Genomic DNA, 19713 nt, shown 5'->3' with positions numbered 1-19713 from the left:
ACTTATCAGCAAAAGAAGAAATTTTTCGCTGATCTAAAGTTTTACTTCTTGGAAAGCCCTAATCTCTTTCGTATAGGAGAAGATCAAGTTATTTGTCGATGTGTATACGGTAAAGAAGCTCAACAAATTCTGGAGCACTGTCATCAAGGACCCGCTGGTGGACATTTCGAACCAAGCTATACAGCTAAGAAGGTTTTTGACTCAGGTTTTTACTGGCCTACAATTTTCAAAGATGCACATAATATGGTAAAAACCTGTGATGCTTGTCAAAGATCTGGAAATATCTCCAAGAGAGATGAAATGCCACAACAAAGCATCCTAGTATGCGAAGTATTTGACATTTGGGGTATTGACTTCATGGGTCTGTTCCCTGCCTCTAACAAATGCAAATACATTCTCGTAGCAGTCGATTATGTTTCTAAATGGGCTGAAGCAAAAGCTCTACCCACTAACGATGCTCGAGTTGTTGTCAGCTTTCTCAAAAACCTTTTCTCACTATTCAGACTTCCAAAAGCATTAATCAGTGATCGTGGAACTCATTTTACAAATCAATTACTCGAGAAAGTACTTAAAAAGTATGGAGTTAATCATCGTTTCTCAACTTCTTACCACCCTCAAACGAGTGGCCAAGTTGAAAACACAAATCAAGGTCTTAAACGAATTTTAGAAAGAACGGTTAAGAATAATCCAAAAATCTAGCATCGAAAGCTAGATGATGCGTTGTAGGCATTTAGAACCGCATTCAAAATGCCCATTGGTACCACTCCTTTCCGATTAATATATGGTAAGGCATGTCATCTACCTGTCGAGGTTGAACACAAGGCATATTGGGCAATAAAAGAATGTAATACAGACCTTGTGGAAGCCGGAGAAAATCGATTCTTACAATTGCATGAATTAGACGAGCTAAGACTTCAAGCATATGAAAATTCGAGATCTTACAAGGAGAGAACTAAGAAATGGCACAATGCTCGCTTAAAAGAGAAGAAAGCATTTGAACCAGGAGACAAAGTTCTAATTTTTCAATCACGTTTTAAGTTTTCACCTGGGAAACTTAAGTCCCGATGGAGGGGACCGTATGAAGTAAAACAAGCATTTCCATCTGGATACGTAGAGTTATATGACAAGAATGGTGGTATTTTCAATGTGAATGGTCACAGACTTAAATTCTATTATGAAGGGTTCAACAACACTGAAAGAGATGACATCACATTCTACCCTAAGGACAAATAAATTCAGGGTAATTTTAGCTAACCACTCGCCTTCTTAAAACGTTTCAAATTATTTCAAGAGTGGAGCTCGATTGGTCTTTTCCGCTAGCAGACACTAAAGAACTAGTCTTCTCCCTCCATTCTGAATTTTTTTAGTTTTGTATGAAATTAATATGCTTTTTAAATTTAAGTTTTGTGTGATTTTAAAAACAAAATTTACTTTATTTCATTAAGTTTAAAAAAATGATTTCTAAAATTCGTCGTGAGTTGAACACTAGGTCATAGAAGCGAAATTGCTTTACCCACGGATGGGGCGAAAAATTTTGTTATCATTATTTTTAATATTATTGATCTAAAGTATGCCAAAAATATTATATGAATGTGGGGTAATATACCAAACTTCAAAAATATGTATATATGTTTGTAGTTTATTTTATGTACTAATAAGGGTAAAAGACGCATTTTCAAAGACTGAAACTCAGTTTAGCAAAAGCAACCAATTTTTGGAAAAACATATGAAATGATGACAGAAATTTTGGGATGACGAACAAATCAACATCAACAGATTAAACAAAAACTCGCAAGTTACGGCTTTTTAGCTAAAGAGGTTTTAACTCCCTTTCTATTCTAATTGCCCTCGTGAATTTAACTTAGTCTGATTTCATTGCAATGAGGGCATTGCATGATCTCAAGTGTGGGGAGGGGTTATAAATTCTTATTTTCTAAATTCTCTCGGGTTTATACACTTGACTTATTTTCTAAATTTTGTGAAAATTTTAAATTTTTTTTAACTAAATGAATTCAAATCTTGTTTAATATGTTTATAAACGATAAAACTTGGTGCGGGTACCGAAATTATTGTTACCCTAAAAAAGGACATAAATTGAGAAACAACTAAAACGCTTGAATTTATTTATTATAAATAAAAAGATACATGAAAAAAGCCAAGTGTAGGGAGATTTGTCAATATATATGAACTGTTATCACATGTTTCTGTGAAGTTTATTGCAGGTACTTTTGCTTTGGGCTGTATAAATTTGTTTTACCCATTAAATTGTGAAAATTAAAGAAAAGATGGATCTACACGATGAATCAATTCCATCATTAAAATGAAGTAAAGTCTTCAGAAAAAGAAACGCGCTTCTTGATTTAGGTCAGGAAGTTGTCGTCCAGACCAGTTGTAGAGTCTACGAAAAACCTTAAAAAGTTTTCTCAAAAATCAGCTGGAAATCCACGGACCTCAGCATCAAACAGGGTCGCCATGTGGTCAGACTTATCCTAACCATGAGAGGATCTGTCTCGTAAAATGGGGAAGGCGCCGTGCAAATTAGCTTGATAAGACTAATGAATCAGACCTCCGGAAAGGATAATCTCCTTAAAGATTAAAAATCAGCTTTTAAGCCTGATATTACTCAATCCTTGAGATTGACCTTAAAGATTGAGAATTACAAACTCATGGAATTCAATGATATCTAAACTCGAGCTTGAACGAGAAAATATTTTGATCAAATTAAAACCAAATTGTTTTCTGAAAACCTATTTTCAATGCGTTCATTACCGTTGAACGTAAAATCCTGAGAATTCATCAGAATTCCTTAGGTCACCTGAACCAAATTGGGTGTCAACCGTAAGAACGGTGGTTGCATAGCATGGTCGAAGACAGGACTTTGTGCCAGACCAAAAAATTATAGGATGATCTTTACTATTGCTCCTACAAAGGATAGTAATAGCATCCGACACGTTGTGGACCATATTCAAAAGCACGTCATTAGACATTGCCTTAACAGTTGCTTGTTCATCGCTTTCTTTTACAACCGGACGATAGTTTACAGAAAGGTAATATACGGGACAAGTAAACTGGACGTGTGCTTTCCTAATACAAGGTTAGCAAGTGGGTAACACAAAACCGCAAGTTTTGAGCTAAAATTTTAAAATCTGAAACCCACAACATCCACAAAACATTTTGCAACACCGATAAAGGGTTATTCCGGAAAACTTATCTAGGGTAAAATCTAGCTTGAATTTTCAAAAGATCAAAAGTTTTCATAAAGATCCAATTTCCTTAAGGATCTAAATTTTCATAGTCACGTGGGACTTTAAACCGCCTTTCAAATGTGCACTTTGCTTTGGAAATCGAAAGTAAATCGGCTATTTGATTGCAAGTGTCGTTGACCTGATCCCGAGGCAACTGTGGATGGCACACCCACCTTTAACCATGGTTCTATCATTACTATCAATGTTTATACCACTGTATCAAAATCACTGATGTATAAAGTGTGAGAATAAAGAAGTGATTTGTGTTAAGTATGTTTTATTTCAAGTTCTGTATTGCTTGAGGACAAGCAACGTTCAAGTGTAGGGATATTTGATATTGCTTAAAACGAACATATATTTAGACGCAATATCATTCCAAAATGTAATGTTTTTAATTGTAATTTCATTATTTTTAGTTGTAATCGTTTAAATAAATAAGTGCGAATACGAAAGACGCAAATCGCTCGAAAATGAAGATTTAAAGACGAAAACGAAGATTTGAAAGACAAAAATGTTCAAAATGCTCAAACGTATAAGTTACACTCCAAGTGGTTTAAATTATCGAAGAAAAACGTCCAAAGATTGACAAGAATGCAAGTCGCGGAACGCAAATTACATGATATTAAATTGTACGAAAAGACGTTCGAGAAACCGGGACTGAGACATAAACCGAGCGTAAATGTACGAGACATCGGAGCCAAAATTATGAGTCAACTATGCACAAGAATATAATATAATATTTAAATAATTATATAAATTATTTATATATTATATATATTTTTATAATATGTCGACAAGTAAAAATCCAAAAAAATATGTGAGCTGGATCTGGCTGCTATGCAATCGTATGGAAAATAGGCATAAAACCCATGCGATCGCATGGGTTACTGTAGCAGGCCAAATAAATACCAGGCCTGTGCTCGAGCTTCAAACACACTCTTTTATGTTTTCAAATTCAGTTTTTAATTTTTATTTTATGTAATTTAGTTTTAGGAGTAGGAGTAGGTTAATTTAGTGGTTACATTTCTACAAGTTTGGGTAGCGTAACGTTTATTTTACGGGTTTTCAAGTCGAATTTCTGTCCGTGTACTGCTACGCTTTCAATTCCACTTTTTACCATTTCAACTCGCTGTAAGTCTCCACTTTCTCAACCTTGTTATTATAATTTTTTTACTTATCGTTATTATTGTTATTATTTTTATTGTTGTTATTATTTTTATTATTGTTATCGTATTTAATATTTATTTTTATCGTCGTTATTATCGTTATTTATTATTTTTATTGTTATCATTTATTATTATTATTATTATTATTATTATTGCTACCATGTCCGTTTTATGTAATTTATATTTTCATGCCGTTATAATGTCCAATTAAATAACCATAGTGGTGACTAAAATGTAGAACCTCTGGACAAATGGATTGAACCATATTATAAAATTATGATGTAACTTTGACTATTTTTAACATTAAGTTTAATCACCGAACCATTGTTATATAACTTGATATTTTAACCTCTATCACATAATTTATTAAAATTGATAAACAAAAGTGCATTAAATTTACATAAATTATGCTTCAACACCTCGGTGATCTAGACGGACATATGGACAAATTATCGACAACAATTTAGAAGTGTGATCCGGTGGTTTGGGTAATATTATAGTTTATAATCGTGTAAATTATAAAAAGGCAAGACTGTTATAATTTTGGTTTCAATGAAAGTAAAAACTGGATTAAATCTCAATGTAAATAGTCAGGGTATAATTTAATTCGCTAGAACGAGATCGAAACGAAAGGTAGATTTAATTTTAGCTAGTTAAATCTTTATAAATCGGAAGAAATATAAGGATATATATATATATATTAAAACATCGTAACCGGACTTAAAAACAATCCATAAATCCAGAGGGGACTTATTTTAGTGACCACTACTTTACTTTATTTTACTTTCTATTTTTACTTTTACTGCATGTTAAATGTTATTTACTTTTTACTGTATTACTTTTTACCATATTTTAAATTCTGTTTAGTGTAAAGCCTAATCCAAAAACCCCCTTGTAAATAGATTAACTTTTAGCGATTAAAAACTTTGAAAACTACAATCTCCCTGTGGAACGAACCGGATTTACCAAAAAACTATTACTATACAGATAGGACAAAGTTGCCTATATGTGTGAAATCAATCCGAAATCATAAGAACACCGTATAATCACAACCAATTTGTGTAATAAATTCAATCTAAATCCGTTATAAATAAAAGGACACGATCGTACACAACAGTTGTTAACCCAATGTTTATGATATCAAATGAGATGTTAAATTATTATATTATCATGATATTATGATGTATGAATATCTCTTAATATGATATATACATTAAAATATTGTTACAACGATAATCGTTACATATAAGCCTCGTTTCGTAATTCTTGAGTTAGTAGTCTTGTTTTTACATATGTAGTTCATTGTTAACACACTTAATGATATTTATATCAAATATCATTTTATCATGTTAAATATAGTGTATCAATATCTTAATATGTTACATATATATTTAGTAGACGTTATCATAACGATAATGGTTATATATATCATTTCGAGTTTCTTAACTTAGTAATCTCATTTCTTATGTATATCACACATTGTTAATATACTTAGTGAGATACTCATCATAATCTCATGTCAACCATATATATATATATATATATATATATATATATATATATATATATATATTTATTTATTTATTTATTTATATTTATATCTCTATATATACCACAACATGTAGTTTTTACAATTTTGTAACGTTCGTGAATCACCGGTCAACTTGGGTGATCAATTGTCTATATGAAACTTATTTCATTTAATCAAGTCTTAACAAGTTTGATTGCTTAACACGTTGGAAACATTTAGTCATGTAAATATCAATCTCAATTAATATATATATAAACATGGAAAAGTTCGGGTCACTACATGATACATGTTTCCAAAAAGTGTATGACTTTAAACTCCGAAGAATATAATAAATTGACCATTACCAAAAATTATCACAAAAGATATTGGGAATTATCGAGATAACCCAAATCGCGTGCCTGCAAGCATTAAATGCAGCCTCCTCGCTGTCAATGAAACGTCAGCCAAAGATGACTCTGTATCGGCGGGAGTGAGTTAATTATGACAGGCTCTCAAATCCTAACTGTAAGAGTTTTGCTATTGTACATGGATGATAAGCAAGCTGATCAAGCATATTTTTACGGGGTCAAAGTGAACCTATGCTTGAGTGCATGAAAAGGTTTAAGGACTAACAATATTCGAACCTCCGACCTTAGTCATGGATAACCCACATCGGCATCGTTTCGATTCCGACAGGGTGGCTGATTTGAGAGTCCACTAACAACACAGCATACGGGGTTGAGTAGCCCAAAGACATAAAGGTTTCATAGTTTGTAACATACCTGAAAGTCTTTACATAAATGCTCGTATAAAGCTTGTTCGTACGATGATATGTATGCTATGTTAAGTATTAGTAACAGATGACCATTTTAGGGTTTGGGACCTATGTATTTATAGGCTCATGAATTAGGGTTTTGATAGGATCTCATCCCTAATTAAATGTGATCTTATCCCAACTAACTTTCATTATTTAAAGAAAAGAATCTGAATTAATTATACCGTACATTCTTCTAGAATATACTGGACCCTTATGCAAGTATACGAAACTAACATCAGATGGTATAGGCGCATAGAGTGCGACTATACCCGTGCCAAATATCTTACATGGCAATTAGTGTGCGGTTCAGGACTTTGGATGCGTAATCTGTATGGTCATTCAGATGTGCGTATCATTAAGTCTCCCCAGTTCGATGTTATATACGATGAAAATTAGTGTATGACTTCGATCTAGTAAGAAATCTTATGCACATAATGAACCATAAAAAGTCCTTAAACTAAATGAACATGCTTTATATTTTTGTTTGAATGCCTAGTTAAATTCCAAGTGTAACCGGATAGTGCATAAGATTAGTTAAATATATATGCATAACCAGATACTGTATTAGCATTAAATGCAATGTATGCGTGCAGTCACTAAACTGTCTTTTCGGCTGCATTTCCTGCACCCGAGGTGTCAAATGTCACTGTTTACCGAAAAGGTAATGATTGTAATTATGCACCTACCTAGTAATGCTAACGTACACCAAGCATCTTAACAAAGTGTTTAGCTTAAGATTGACACATGTGTACGGTTGTAATTATACCTTTGTTATTTTTTTGACCTACGTATTTTTTCTATAAATACCGTTTTGGCATATGTCATCTCATAATCTTTTCCATTTTTAGTCATTCATATCTTTTCATCTTCTCTGCCAGAAAAACCCTTTTTCAAGGTATCTGATCGTAAAGAGTTGTGTACCATAAGCTTATATTTTTTGCATTCTACTATGTAACCTTAGTTACATACCAACTATGTATGCATATTTTTACAACTTATTATATTTTGTAGATGAAGATTAAATCTTTTGCACCTGTTCCTGCCGCCGATTTTGGTAGTCTTTCAAACGCTCCAACTATTCATTCGAAAACTGCACCCTCGCTCTATAACACCAATGTAGCTAGGAACCTTGGCAACCATAAGAGGTTTCTTGATGGAGGTATTTATTTGACCATCTGACTTGCTCTTAAATTGGACTTTAAGCCTTTTTGTAACGTCGTCGCTTATTTCGCATCTTATTTGCAGGTCCAAGTGGTGTATCCCACAATTCTTCCCGTTCAAAGCGTGCATGCTTGAATCCTGATGATTCATCTCCATTGATCCCTAATATCAACAATTTTATGAAAGTGCCACTCACAGTGTTTGCAGAACAATTTTCTTTTTTTACAATCCTGTGCACCCCTTCAGTTGGCACAGAACTTTGTTAACCTTTCTCCCGCTGAAGAGCTCTATGTTGACGCTCAGTCGACATTATTTAATTTGGCCAAAGATTTCAACCGTCTTCACCAAAAATCAGCTGCTTATGCCAACCCACCGGCAACATCATTGATAGAAGCAACAAAGATAAACTTGTTAGAAGAGGATAATACCAGACTGTCTGCCCAACATGAAGTTGCTCTAACCGCACATGTGCAGGCGGAGGAGTGCATAAATGTTATGATGTTAAAGAGACAACATGATGAATACCAACACAACACTGGGAAGAAATTCATGGAGTCTGAGATTGCATCTTTGTCTGCAAAGCTAAAGGAGTCGGAGAGCCATGTCGTCTTTCTAAATGAAAGTTTTAGTGACTGGATTGCGGCCCAAGACTCATGGGGTGAAAAACATGATGTAGTGAAGGCAGAGTATGACATTATCCTAAAGGGTTTACCGACAATCATCCATCATGCTCTTGATTGCAAAGCGGTCGAGTAGTGGTTTGGTGCAGCGATGGTGGCTGTGCGTACTTATGAGCGCACCTTGTTCTAGGATGTTATTTGTCAGGAGATGTATGTACCCCCCTCCATTCCTCTGAATATTGCTAAACTTCTCTCTGATGGAATAAAAAGAAAGATGCGACCAAGCTTGTGCCCGACTCGAACAGATACCCATTCCCCGTTTGCAACTTTTGGTGAATGATCCCAACGTCCCTGCCCAGGAGATTGTAAATGAGAAGTTTAAGTAAACTTGTTATGCTACCTGAAATGGATGATGTTTGTCCATGTTAGGTAGCAATTTTTTGTTAGTGAGGGATGGGCCTTGCAATCTTGGAGGTTTCGCATCCCTATATTATATTTTTCTTTTTTATTTACAGCGGGGTATGCGCCTGATCGCTGCGTGCTAGGATTGCATACTCTCCTTAGTGTAGGGCAAAGTTCCAGAAAAGCCACCCTATTAGTATATATTAGATACTTATATTTTTTATTAGCTACATCATCATGATAGTCGTTTAGACTTTTCATCTTTTTGCTCTAAATGTAACTGGTAGACTTTAATTAAATATATGTCCCTATTATGTACATTTTTGCTATTGTATCTTGCGAATGCATTATTGCGGATATAACGATTCTTTACAATTCCTTATGCATTTCATAACTTATATTAGAATAATTTCCATGATTTCATGACGGGAGCGACCCCTCAATCTTATCATGATCTTTTTATTCTTGCACCAACAATCTAATGTTATACACAAAGTAAGCAAACCAATGCTTATAAGTTTATATTCAAGACTTTGATAAAAAATTTATAAGTGTTTTACGCATAAGCAATCCAATGCAATTTATCCGTATTTAAGACAAACCAATGTCTTTGTTCAAGAGTCTCCCGGCCACGCCAATGCCCGGGTATTTTTAAACAAGTAAACCAAACTTGTATTTTATAGTCTAGACTGTGCAAGTCGCCGTCTTGAGCGATGTACAAGCGTTTGAAATAATCCAATGTTTTACTACTGTCACCATTAAGAAATAGTATTAGTAACCAAAATAAACTATGCCACTTGAGACTCGGAGTGTGTCACTGTGCAGCTTAGGGGCATGCAATCAACAAATGTAAAAATACATAAGTTATTAGCTTAAACTGAATGAATCAATTTATTTCAAACATCTTTTGATCACCACTTAGTTGTCATGTTTACAATGGAAAATGGAAAATTACATAATAAAAAATATCATGAAGCTGCTTTGGGGTGATCAATCCCTCTGTTGTTTTTTATATGTAGCACCATTTAAGTATTTGTGCATGTCAGGTGTGCTTTATTACTCTTCCATCCAAACTAGCTAATCGATACGCCCCTGTATCGCTTACACCAATAACCTTATATTGTCCTTCCCATTTAGGTCCAAGTTTACCCGTGTCTTCTGCTCTTCTTGCTTCATTTTTCTTCCATACCAAATCATCCAATTGGAAAGATAATGGTTGTACGCGCTTGTTATAGTAGCTTGCGATTCTTTGCTTGTTGATTGCTTCTTTTATTGCCGCCATTTCCCTGCACTCTTCAACCAAATTCAGGTTTTCACGCAGTTCTTCGCTATTGCTACTTTTATCGAAGGAAGCTATGCGCATGGTTGATACATTTATCTCCGCGGGTATTACAGCCTCGGACCCATACACCAAACTGAAAGGTGTTTCATTAGTCGCGCCTTTCGGGGTCGTGCGGTGTGCCCACATCACGTTTGGTAGTTCATCTATCCAACCCCTTCGACATAACCTAAGTATTTCTTTGATACCTAATACGATATCTCAATTTGTTACTTCACACTGGCCGTTTGCCTGGGTGTGTGCAACTAATGTGAACCTTTGCTTTATATTTAGTTCTTGGCACCACTCACTGAATGGGTTTCCTTCAAATTGTGTGCCATTGTCACTTACTATTTCATTTGGTATTCCAAACCGGCAGACGATGTTCTCCCATACAAAGTTGCAGATTTGTTTGCCCGAAATTGTTTTGAGTGGTTTGGTTTCAACCCACTTTTTAAAGTAATCAATGGCCACAACCAAAAATTTTACCCCTCCTGGTCCTGCGGGGAATGGTCCCACTATATCAATTTCCCATTTGCAGAATGGCCATGGAGATGCGACTGGTATCATTGGATGTCGCGGAGCTTTGCTTATTAGTGCATGTAGCTGACATGACTGACATTTGCGTATTACCTCCGTGGCATCTCTGTACATCAAAGGCCAATAGTACCCAAGCCGCATTATCTTGGACGCAACTATTTTGTGTCCTGAATGCAAAGCGCACATCTCTTCATGCACTTCCCGTATAATTGATTCTGCATGAGTTGAATTAAGACACCGCAAATGAGGTCCCAAAAAAGATTTTCTATATAGGATGCCTTTGTCTAGCAAATACATTGGTGGTTTCATTTAATTTTCCTTGCCTCTGTTGAATCTATTGACAATGTTCCAGTGTTCAAAAATTCCATTATCTGTATCATCCAACTTGGTTCATCTTCTTCGACTGTGGCAGATATACAGTCTGTGTCAATGGACTTGACTTTCACTTCTTCTACCCAAATTTCTTTTTTGAAATGACTGAATGTTAAGGTAGCTAACTTACCGAGTGCATCCGCTTTTTTATTCATCGTTCTGGAAACCTTCATTATCTAGAATATATCGAAGTCTACCGCAAGTTCTTGCACAAGTTTCAGATATTTTTGCATTGACTCATCATGTGCTTCAAATATCCCGTTGAATTGATTTGCAACTAACTGTGAATCAACATATACTGATAACTCTTTTATCTCTAAGTATTTCGCTACTTGCATTCCAGATAATAATGCTTCGTACTCAGCTTCATTATTTGTTACGGGGAAGCTAAAACTTAGCGCGAAGGTATACTCATCTCCTTCTGGACTTTTCAGGATTATTCCTACCCCTGCACCTTCTAGACCACAGGCCCCATCTGTGTGCATTTTCCACAGCCGTTCGGGCGGAGGTGGAATTTCTTTTGATTCATGCGAGATTTCAATGTCTCCATCTGTTTTAGCCAGATAATCTGCTAGGACTTGCTCTTTTACCGTACTTCTTGGTGAGAAGTTTATTTCATGCTCACCTAATTCAATAGCCCATTTGGCCATGCAATTAGAGTTTTCTGGTTTGTATAGCACCTGCTCAACAATTATCAGAGAATGTAAATTTGCACGAATTTTTCAAGCAATTTTAGGCTTTTGAAAATATTTTGTTTTTTGTCATAACTGCTTTATTGGTTGGTCCGTTAAGACTATTATTGGATGCGCTTAGAAGTATCTCCTTAAGTGTCTAGCCATATGCACAAGCGCATAAACCAGTTTTTCGATGGCAGGGTAATTTAATTCGCTTCCTGTTAAGGCTTTACTAACAAAATATACAGGCATTTGCACCTGTTTGCACAGCATAATACATATAATTTTAAATGTCTATTGAATAACAAATAACTAAGTTTTAGTTTGAAGTGCGTACCTACCCCCTGTTTGCTATTAATACTGAAATTATCGCTTCTTTTGATGCCGCTAAGTAAAGTATTAACGTCTCTCCTGCAATCGGCGCAGTCATCTTCGGCAATTCCTTTAATAGCATTTTCATCTCTTGAAACGCAACTTCCGCTTTCTCTGTCCATTTGAAATTCGTTTTCTTTAAGCAATTTTTCAACGTCCCGAAAAAAGGCAACGATCGTTCTGCGGATTTTGATAAGAATCTTGTTAACGCGGCCAATTTACCCGTTAAACTTTGCACTTCTTTTTTATTTCTAGGCGATGGTATACTTTCGATGGCTTCTATTTTCTTTGGATTTGCGCGTATCCTGCGCTCTGTGATTATATGACCAAGAAACTTCCCTTCTTCTTCTCCAAAGCTACATTTCGACGGATTGAGCTTCATGTTTATCCTTCTTAATGACGCGAATGTTTCTAATATATCATCAAATAAACTTTTCTCTGTTGTGCTTTTTATCACTAAATCATCAACATACGCTTCTAAATTTCTGTCAATTTGACTTTTAAAAGCTTCATCTATTACGCGTTGGTATGTTGCTCCAGCATTCTTTAAACCAAACGACATTTTTGTATAACAATAAATACCTTGGCTGGTGCGAAAGGCAGGTTTATCCTCATCATCTGCTGCCATCTGTATCTGATGATACCCTTTGTACGCATCCAGAAAATATTTTTACCGGAAACCAGCTAGCGATTCAACTTTCCAGTCTATTTCTGGTAAAGGAGAGTTGTCTTTTAGACAGGCCTTATTAATATCTATGAAGTCGACACACATGCGCCAAGATCTGTTGGGCTTTTTTACCAGCACCAGGTTTGCTACCCAAGTTTGGTATCACACTTCTCGCAATATGTTTGCTTTAACCAATTTATCCAATTCTGCCTTTAACCATTCACTTCTTTCTGGTGCCATACCGCGTTTCTTTTGGCGTACTGGCGTTAGACTTGGGTTTGCATTAAGCTTATGCTCAGCTATTTCCCTTGGCACACTTGACATATCTACTTCTTTCCATGCAAAGACATCCGTGTTAGAAGCTAATATGTTACAGAGTTTAAACTTTGTTTCATCAGACAATCTTCCGCCCATCTTGATTTTTTGGTCCGGATACCGCGGGTTTGCGATGACCATGCAGCTCCGCAGCTGCTCCTCTTCACTTGGCTATTTTTCAGCTTGTTCTACAGCTGCAACACTTGTGTCATGTGTTTCCAATCTTATCGTCGCGATTCCTAATGGAGTTGGAAATTTTATAAGACCATGCACCGTGGAAGGAATGGCCACCAACTTTTGCAACGTTGTGCTTCCCAAGAGCGCATTGTATTTTGAGTACGATCTTACTACAACAAATTCTACTGTTGTACTTCTTACTAACTCCATATAATCGTCATCTACTAGCTCTAATTCCAACTCAATGATTCCAATTGGCCATGCGGATTCCCCAGAAACCCCTGATAATGCAGTGCTGAGAGCTATTAGTTTTGCCCGTACCGTTCCATGCAGCAATCGAAAACAGTATTCGTACATTATATTGATGCTGCAACCAGTGTCTATGTGCAACCATTTTATGATGTACCCACAACCTTTAACGCGCCCTTCAATTGTGATGGGCACATCTGATGGTTCTTGCGCTATCGTCGGGAATAAGATGGGAGTGTTTTCCCATTCCTCCGACAATTCTATTTTGCGTCGCTGATTTTCTCGTCCGCTGATGACCATGTTGATAGTTTTCTCTGTTTCCCTTGCATCATTCTTTCTTTGTCATGGATACTCTTTTTCTCCTTTTGGCTTTTCCCTTAATGCTTTTCCACCATTCTTCAAGTGTTGAAATCTTCCTCTTTTAAGTTCAGCAACTACCTTTTTGATTAGATGTCGACATTCATTGGTTTCATGACCATGATCATCATGGAAATCACAAAATTTGCTTTTGTCTCTATTCCCATATTTTGACAAAGGTTTCGGGGGATCAAAGCTTTTGCATACTGCCTCTGTAGCCAATATTTCTTTTGGTGTTTTTGTGGGGTCTTTTATCAATGCAACATTATCAGCATGGTTATTTTTATACCTTTGGCTTCCTCCCCCCTTGTTATTGTTAAACTTGCGGTATTTGTCATTATTGTAATTACCGCCTCGGGATGGCCCATTACTACTATAATGCTTGCCAGATTCTGACCCTCTTCCTTGTGCCCGAAAATAATCGTCATCAATATCCATATTTGAAGAGGTATTTCCACAATTTTGTTTTATGTCTTCTTGCGCACACATATAATCATGCGTTTCTTTTATAGCTTCTGCGAAAGTGTCCAACACTCTTCTGTGTAACTGCTGCCATAAAGATAGATGTCTTTCTGTGTCTATGCAATGTATGAAGCCAAAAACCTTCTGAGTTTCTGAGAGGTCTTGAATTTTGGCCACTTCCTTGGTGTACCTATCTATGATTTCCACCAAACTTTCTTTTGGTTTTTGCTTGATGTCGTGGCATTCAACGTGCGTTCTTTTGTGGGTACGCAGATTGTGGAAATTTAATAGGAATCTTGAGCGCAAATCCGCAAAGCCTGTGATGCTTTGGGCTGGCAAGTTGTTGAACCATTCCCTTGGTACCCCCTGTAGCACCATTGGTAGCATGTGGCATGCTACTGCATCACCCTAGCTATGTGTTCTTGCGGTTCCTTCGAATTTTTGCAAAAAATTATCTGGATCTGACAACCCATCGTAACTTCCCAATGTTAAAGGTAACACAAGCGTTACTATAAAAGGATCATTTGCAATATGCGACAAAAATTTTCTGTTGTAGGAGCTAACTCAAGACTTTGTTTAGATTTTTGTCCTTGCATTACCACGAACCAATTGTTCATAAACTCTTGTACTCGTACTGGTTCATTAAAAGCTGGTGCCAAATGCGGCGGCGCAACTTGCTGAAACTGAGATATAAAGGTGTTGGATTGAGTCAGGACATATTGTGTCCTACTGTATTGATTGCTTGTAGAATCAAAAATTGGTTGCGAAGACGCATATGCCATTGACCCTTGTTGCAGTGTCAGCATAATATATGAACCATCTGGGTTTCTCAGGCCCATCTGTCTGATTCTTTCCTGAGCGTTCTCTGTGGTAACCCTCTCGATAGGAGTTTCGGGTTCAACCAAAGTGATGATTGGTATGGTTCCCACACAGGTAGTTTTAACTTTGAAACCCGGTGGAATGGTTTCGCTTGGAGAACCAAAGCTCGGATTTTTTGGAGGCAGATCTTCAAATGGTTTGAAGCTACTTCCTGTTTCTTACACGCTTCCATCGGGAGAGTGCCATCAATTCTTAGATGGTTCTTTTAGGACTGTTTCTGATGTAGATGGTCCTGTTTCGACAGTTAATGTCGATGGAGGATTCGATGTACCTTTGACTAGTGTAGGTGGCGTCGATGGTGTATTCATAACAGTCGTGGTAGGTGTCTGAAACCCTCGACTTACAGGAGAATTCGATCGCCCCTGATTTTTGGCGTTCTTGTTTCCTCCACCCATAACTGCTGACAATTTTGAAAACCTGAAAGTGACCGATTAATTAAAAAAAAGTTTTACGGAAAAAAGATTTATATAATAAATTATATACAAAACAAATTCCAATCTTATTTGTTCACACAACTGGTCCCACGGATGGCGCCAAATGATCAAGCATATTTTCACGGGGTCAAGGTGAACCTACACTTGAGTGCATGAAAAGGTTTAAGGACTAACAATATTCGAACCTCCAACCATAGTCGTAGATAACCCACATCAGCATCGTTTCGATTCCGATAGGGTGGCCGATTAGAGAGTCCACCAACAACCCAGCATACGGGGTTGAGTGGCCCAAAGATATGAAGGTTTCATAGTTTGTAACATACCTAAAAGTCTTTACGTGAATGCTTGTATGAAGCTTGTTCGTACGATGATATGTATGCTAAGTTACATATTAGTAAAAGATGAACATTTTAGGGTTTGGGAGCTATGTATTTATAGGCTCACAAATTAGGGTTTTGATAGGATCTCATCCCTAATTAAATGTGATCTTATCCCAACTAACTTTCGTTATTTAAGAAAAAGAATCTGAAATTAGTTATACCGTACATTCTTATAGAATATACTGGACCCTTATGCAAGTATACCAAACTCACATCAGATGGTATAGGCGCATAGAGTGCGACTGTACCCGTGCCATATATCTTACATGGCAATTAGTGTGCGGTTCAGGACTTTGGATGCGTAATCCGTATGGTCATGCGGATGTGCGTATCATTACAATCTAATGGGTTTTTCTATCGTGCACCACGTTTTTTACACTACAACCCGTTAGGATTGCGACATGTGTACGGCCAGCTGTGTGCCTCACGCGTTCTTTCATTTATTTACGCCCTAGCCGTTTGGGCTATAAATACGGCGATGAGTTTACCAAATTTGGTAAAAAATTCAAAAAATTCACCTCTTTTTCTTCTTTGCAACTCCAATCAAGTTCCGGCTAGTTTTCCATTACATAACCCAGGTCAGTTTAATCTTCTAACTTCATCCCCCTTTTAAATTGTAAATATGTCGTCTGCATCTTCAACCACTTTTCAAGTCCATTCCATCTCTTCTACCATAGATGATGAATCCATTAAAGCTGTTATCGACTGGTATCCACCAATTGCTCAATACACCCCTACCATTCCACTCACAAATCAACGAGCTCATAAACCCCCCAACCAACATGGTGGCAGTCTACGACGTAACCCAAGAAGTCAGAAACACTCGCATCCCTCCCACTAACTTTTTCATGGCGGTTCTGTCATCGTATAACATTGGCCTAGGGCAATTACATCCCTATGGTGCTGCTCGTCTATCATTATTTTGGATGTGGTGCAGAGCAAACAACCAGGACTCGTCGATTAACGTCTTTAGGAACATTTTTCGTTACCAAGTTAATGAGCACGATTGGTACAGTTTCACCGATCGGGCTGCTTTTACAGCTGGAATGAAGAAAGGCTTGAGTACCCCATGGAAAGATTCTTTTTATTATGTTTATAGCAAGTTTGTTCCACAAAAATTCGCAAACATTCTTCAATGGCACTCTGGTGCTAACCCTGCTTTTAATTGCCCCCCCCCCTCCCCCCACAATGACACCACCAGAACAGGAACATTTTAACCTCTGTTCTGGTAAGAAACTAAGCATTAGAGTTTACCCAAACGAAGTTCTTTACTTGGCCAAAATCTCTTCCTACTGGCAATACAGTGGGTTCCGTCAAGTCATATTGCTTAACAGAAGGGGTACAATTTTATCTTGAAATAATTATGCATTATTTACTTTTAAATACAAAGTATGCTAACCATTTTAATTTATTGCTCGCATAGATGAATCTTTACTGGGTTATGGTTGAAGAAAGTTTGAAGGGTTATTTTGTGAAAAAGGAAGTTGCTGATGAAGACATGCCAATTAACGTGGTAGAGGATTTAAGTGCTCCAACTGAGGAAGACGAACAGCCGCTTAAGCGCAGAAGCTTTGTGCGCTTAAATCCTCCCGTGAAGAAGAAAAAGTCAGTTGCCTCATCCTCTGAAGGTACAACATTGTATTGCATACAGTTTTTATTATATTATACCTTCATTACTTGTTCGGAGACTAACTGTATTGCATACAGTTTTCATTATATTTAAGCTCTGTGTGCTTAAATCCTCCTGTGAAGAAGAAAAAGTCAGATGCCTCATCCTCTGAAGGTACAACATTGTATTGCATACAGTTTTCATTATATTATACCTTCATTACTTGTTCGGAGACTAACTTGTATGTTTTTGCATTGTCAGTTGTGAATCTTGATGAAGATGCACCCCCAACAGTGACTCTTGCTCAACCTTCCATCAATGCACCCATGTCCACACATGCGCCCTCAGCAACGTCTGCGCCCCTTGAATCAACTGTCTGGATGCCCGCTACCTGTTCTAATCCGGTTCCACTTGCTGTTTTTGCGCCCTTGCCAACCAATCCTGCAACTCCTGCTGCTACTGGTCCCTCGATTGCTTATATCTCGGGTCCCAAACTAAACATCAACCCTTATACACCCATCCGCATTGATAACTTGAAAGCAATTCTAAATATTTCCAAGATCAGATAAGCATATGTATTTTCAAGGATGTGCTCCTGTTGACATAAGGCATGATGACACCAGACCAGAAGGCATGCTTTGATACGCAGCTATCATAACTAACATGGGTAAAGGATTGTGATCGTTTAAACAACGAGCGTTCTCACAAGGCACAGGTGAATCTTTCTGGGCAGTTACAGAGGAGGTTGATTGCCATAGAGTCGAAGCTTAAATTGGCCGAGGAAGCATTGAAAATAGTGGAGGCCACTGTTGAAGTGTTAAAGGCGGAAAAGGTTGAGCTTCTTAGTGCACAAGCTGATCTGGTAGAGGAAAACAATTCGCTCAAGGATGAACTTGCTACTGCTAATTCCAACCTTGATTTGTTAACGTTTGAAAAACATGACATCTCCGCGCACCTTGACCGGGTGGCCACGGATCGTGATTCAGCGTTAAACAACTTCGCCGCACTGAAAGCTACTCTTTCGCAGATTGAATCAAAGGATCTCAGTTCTTCTACAGTGGGAATTTACTCAGACGTAATCAGGGCCATCAAGGCATTGGAGCGGGTAAACTTTTGGAATCTCATTTCAGACAACATAGAGGTTCCAACAGATTTGCCCAAAGTTGTTGTTGATCAGCTTGAGAGTGATGCTTTAGCCAAGGTGCTCGAGTCCAGTCGTGGATGGAGAACATTCAAATTCAATCCTTGATTCTAGCAAGTGTTAACCATGCGACTTCAGTGCAGGATTTGTTGGAGCTCGTGATGTAAGGAGGTGAGCCAGAGGGGTCAGGTACTGCTATGGCGTGCTTTGTGAGGCGCATAATAGTTTTTTGAAGTGGCGGGCATACAGGTGAGCTGTGGGCATTTAATGTCTTCGACCCTGTGTGCCCGCACTTTGGGGGTACATCCGCAGGAAGCATGCTCGGTTATAGGTGCTACTTACAACATGGATGTGCTCCCCGCCTTTTTGTACATGACCACATATATGTCAACTTTTGTTTTTCTTTTTACATGGAATGATCCGGCTGATCGCTGCGGGCGAGGGTTCGAAGGATCATTCCCTTTAGTGTAGGGCAGCGTTCCAAATAATGCCACGTAGTTTAGATTTTCCTTTCTCTTTAAAGCTTAGGCCTATGTGCCATATTTTGCATATTGAGCCTGCGTGCCCCTAGTACTCTTACATTCAATGTTTTCTTTTGGCACTAGTGCAACATTAATGCAATTTCTTTTGCTCACTTTATTGTTTCAAGTATTTATTACTCTTAACAAATATCGTAATTGTGATACATACAAACCAATGTATATTTTGTTTATACTCAAAGTTTAATAATGCTAACCGACGCCAAACTATTGTGCACATAGCCAGCGCTTTTCATTGCATTACTAAGTAAAGTACTTAGAGTCTTCCAAGTGAACCAACACTTAGGTTAGTAGGCAAGCAACCCCA

The 19713-nt window shown here is 37.3% G+C and overlaps 2 protein-coding genes across 2 annotated transcripts; both read right to left on the bottom strand.

Annotated features, from left to right (window-relative positions):
• Positions 1–8720: 8720 nt before the first annotated feature.
• LOC139901207 (uncharacterized) lies at positions 8721–10920 on the bottom strand. The gene is made up of 5 exons (XM_071883937.1): positions 10873–10920; positions 10551–10689; positions 10198–10448; positions 9982–10101; positions 8721–8870 (listed from the first exon to the last, which is right to left on the bottom strand). Exons 1-5 carry the CDS (start codon positions 10918–10920, stop codon positions 8721–8723), a joined length of 708 nt encoding a protein of 235 aa, XP_071740038.1.
• A 3027-nt stretch (positions 10921–13947) lies between these two features.
• Positions 13948–14802, bottom strand: LOC139901206 (uncharacterized). The gene has a single exon (XM_071883936.1). It carries the CDS (start codon positions 14800–14802, stop codon positions 13948–13950), a length of 855 nt encoding a protein of 284 aa, XP_071740037.1.
• Between the last annotated feature and the right edge of the window lie 4911 nt (positions 14803–19713).

The sequence above is a fragment of the Rutidosis leptorrhynchoides genome, chromosome 3 (genome assembly GCF_046630445.1).
Source record: "Rutidosis leptorrhynchoides isolate AG116_Rl617_1_P2 chromosome 3, CSIRO_AGI_Rlap_v1, whole genome shotgun sequence".
NCBI classification, from domain to species: domain Eukaryota; kingdom Viridiplantae; phylum Streptophyta; class Magnoliopsida; order Asterales; family Asteraceae; genus Rutidosis; species Rutidosis leptorrhynchoides.
The sequence above is the reverse complement of the archived record's forward strand: the minus strand, read 5'-3'. Positions and strand labels throughout refer to the sequence as shown.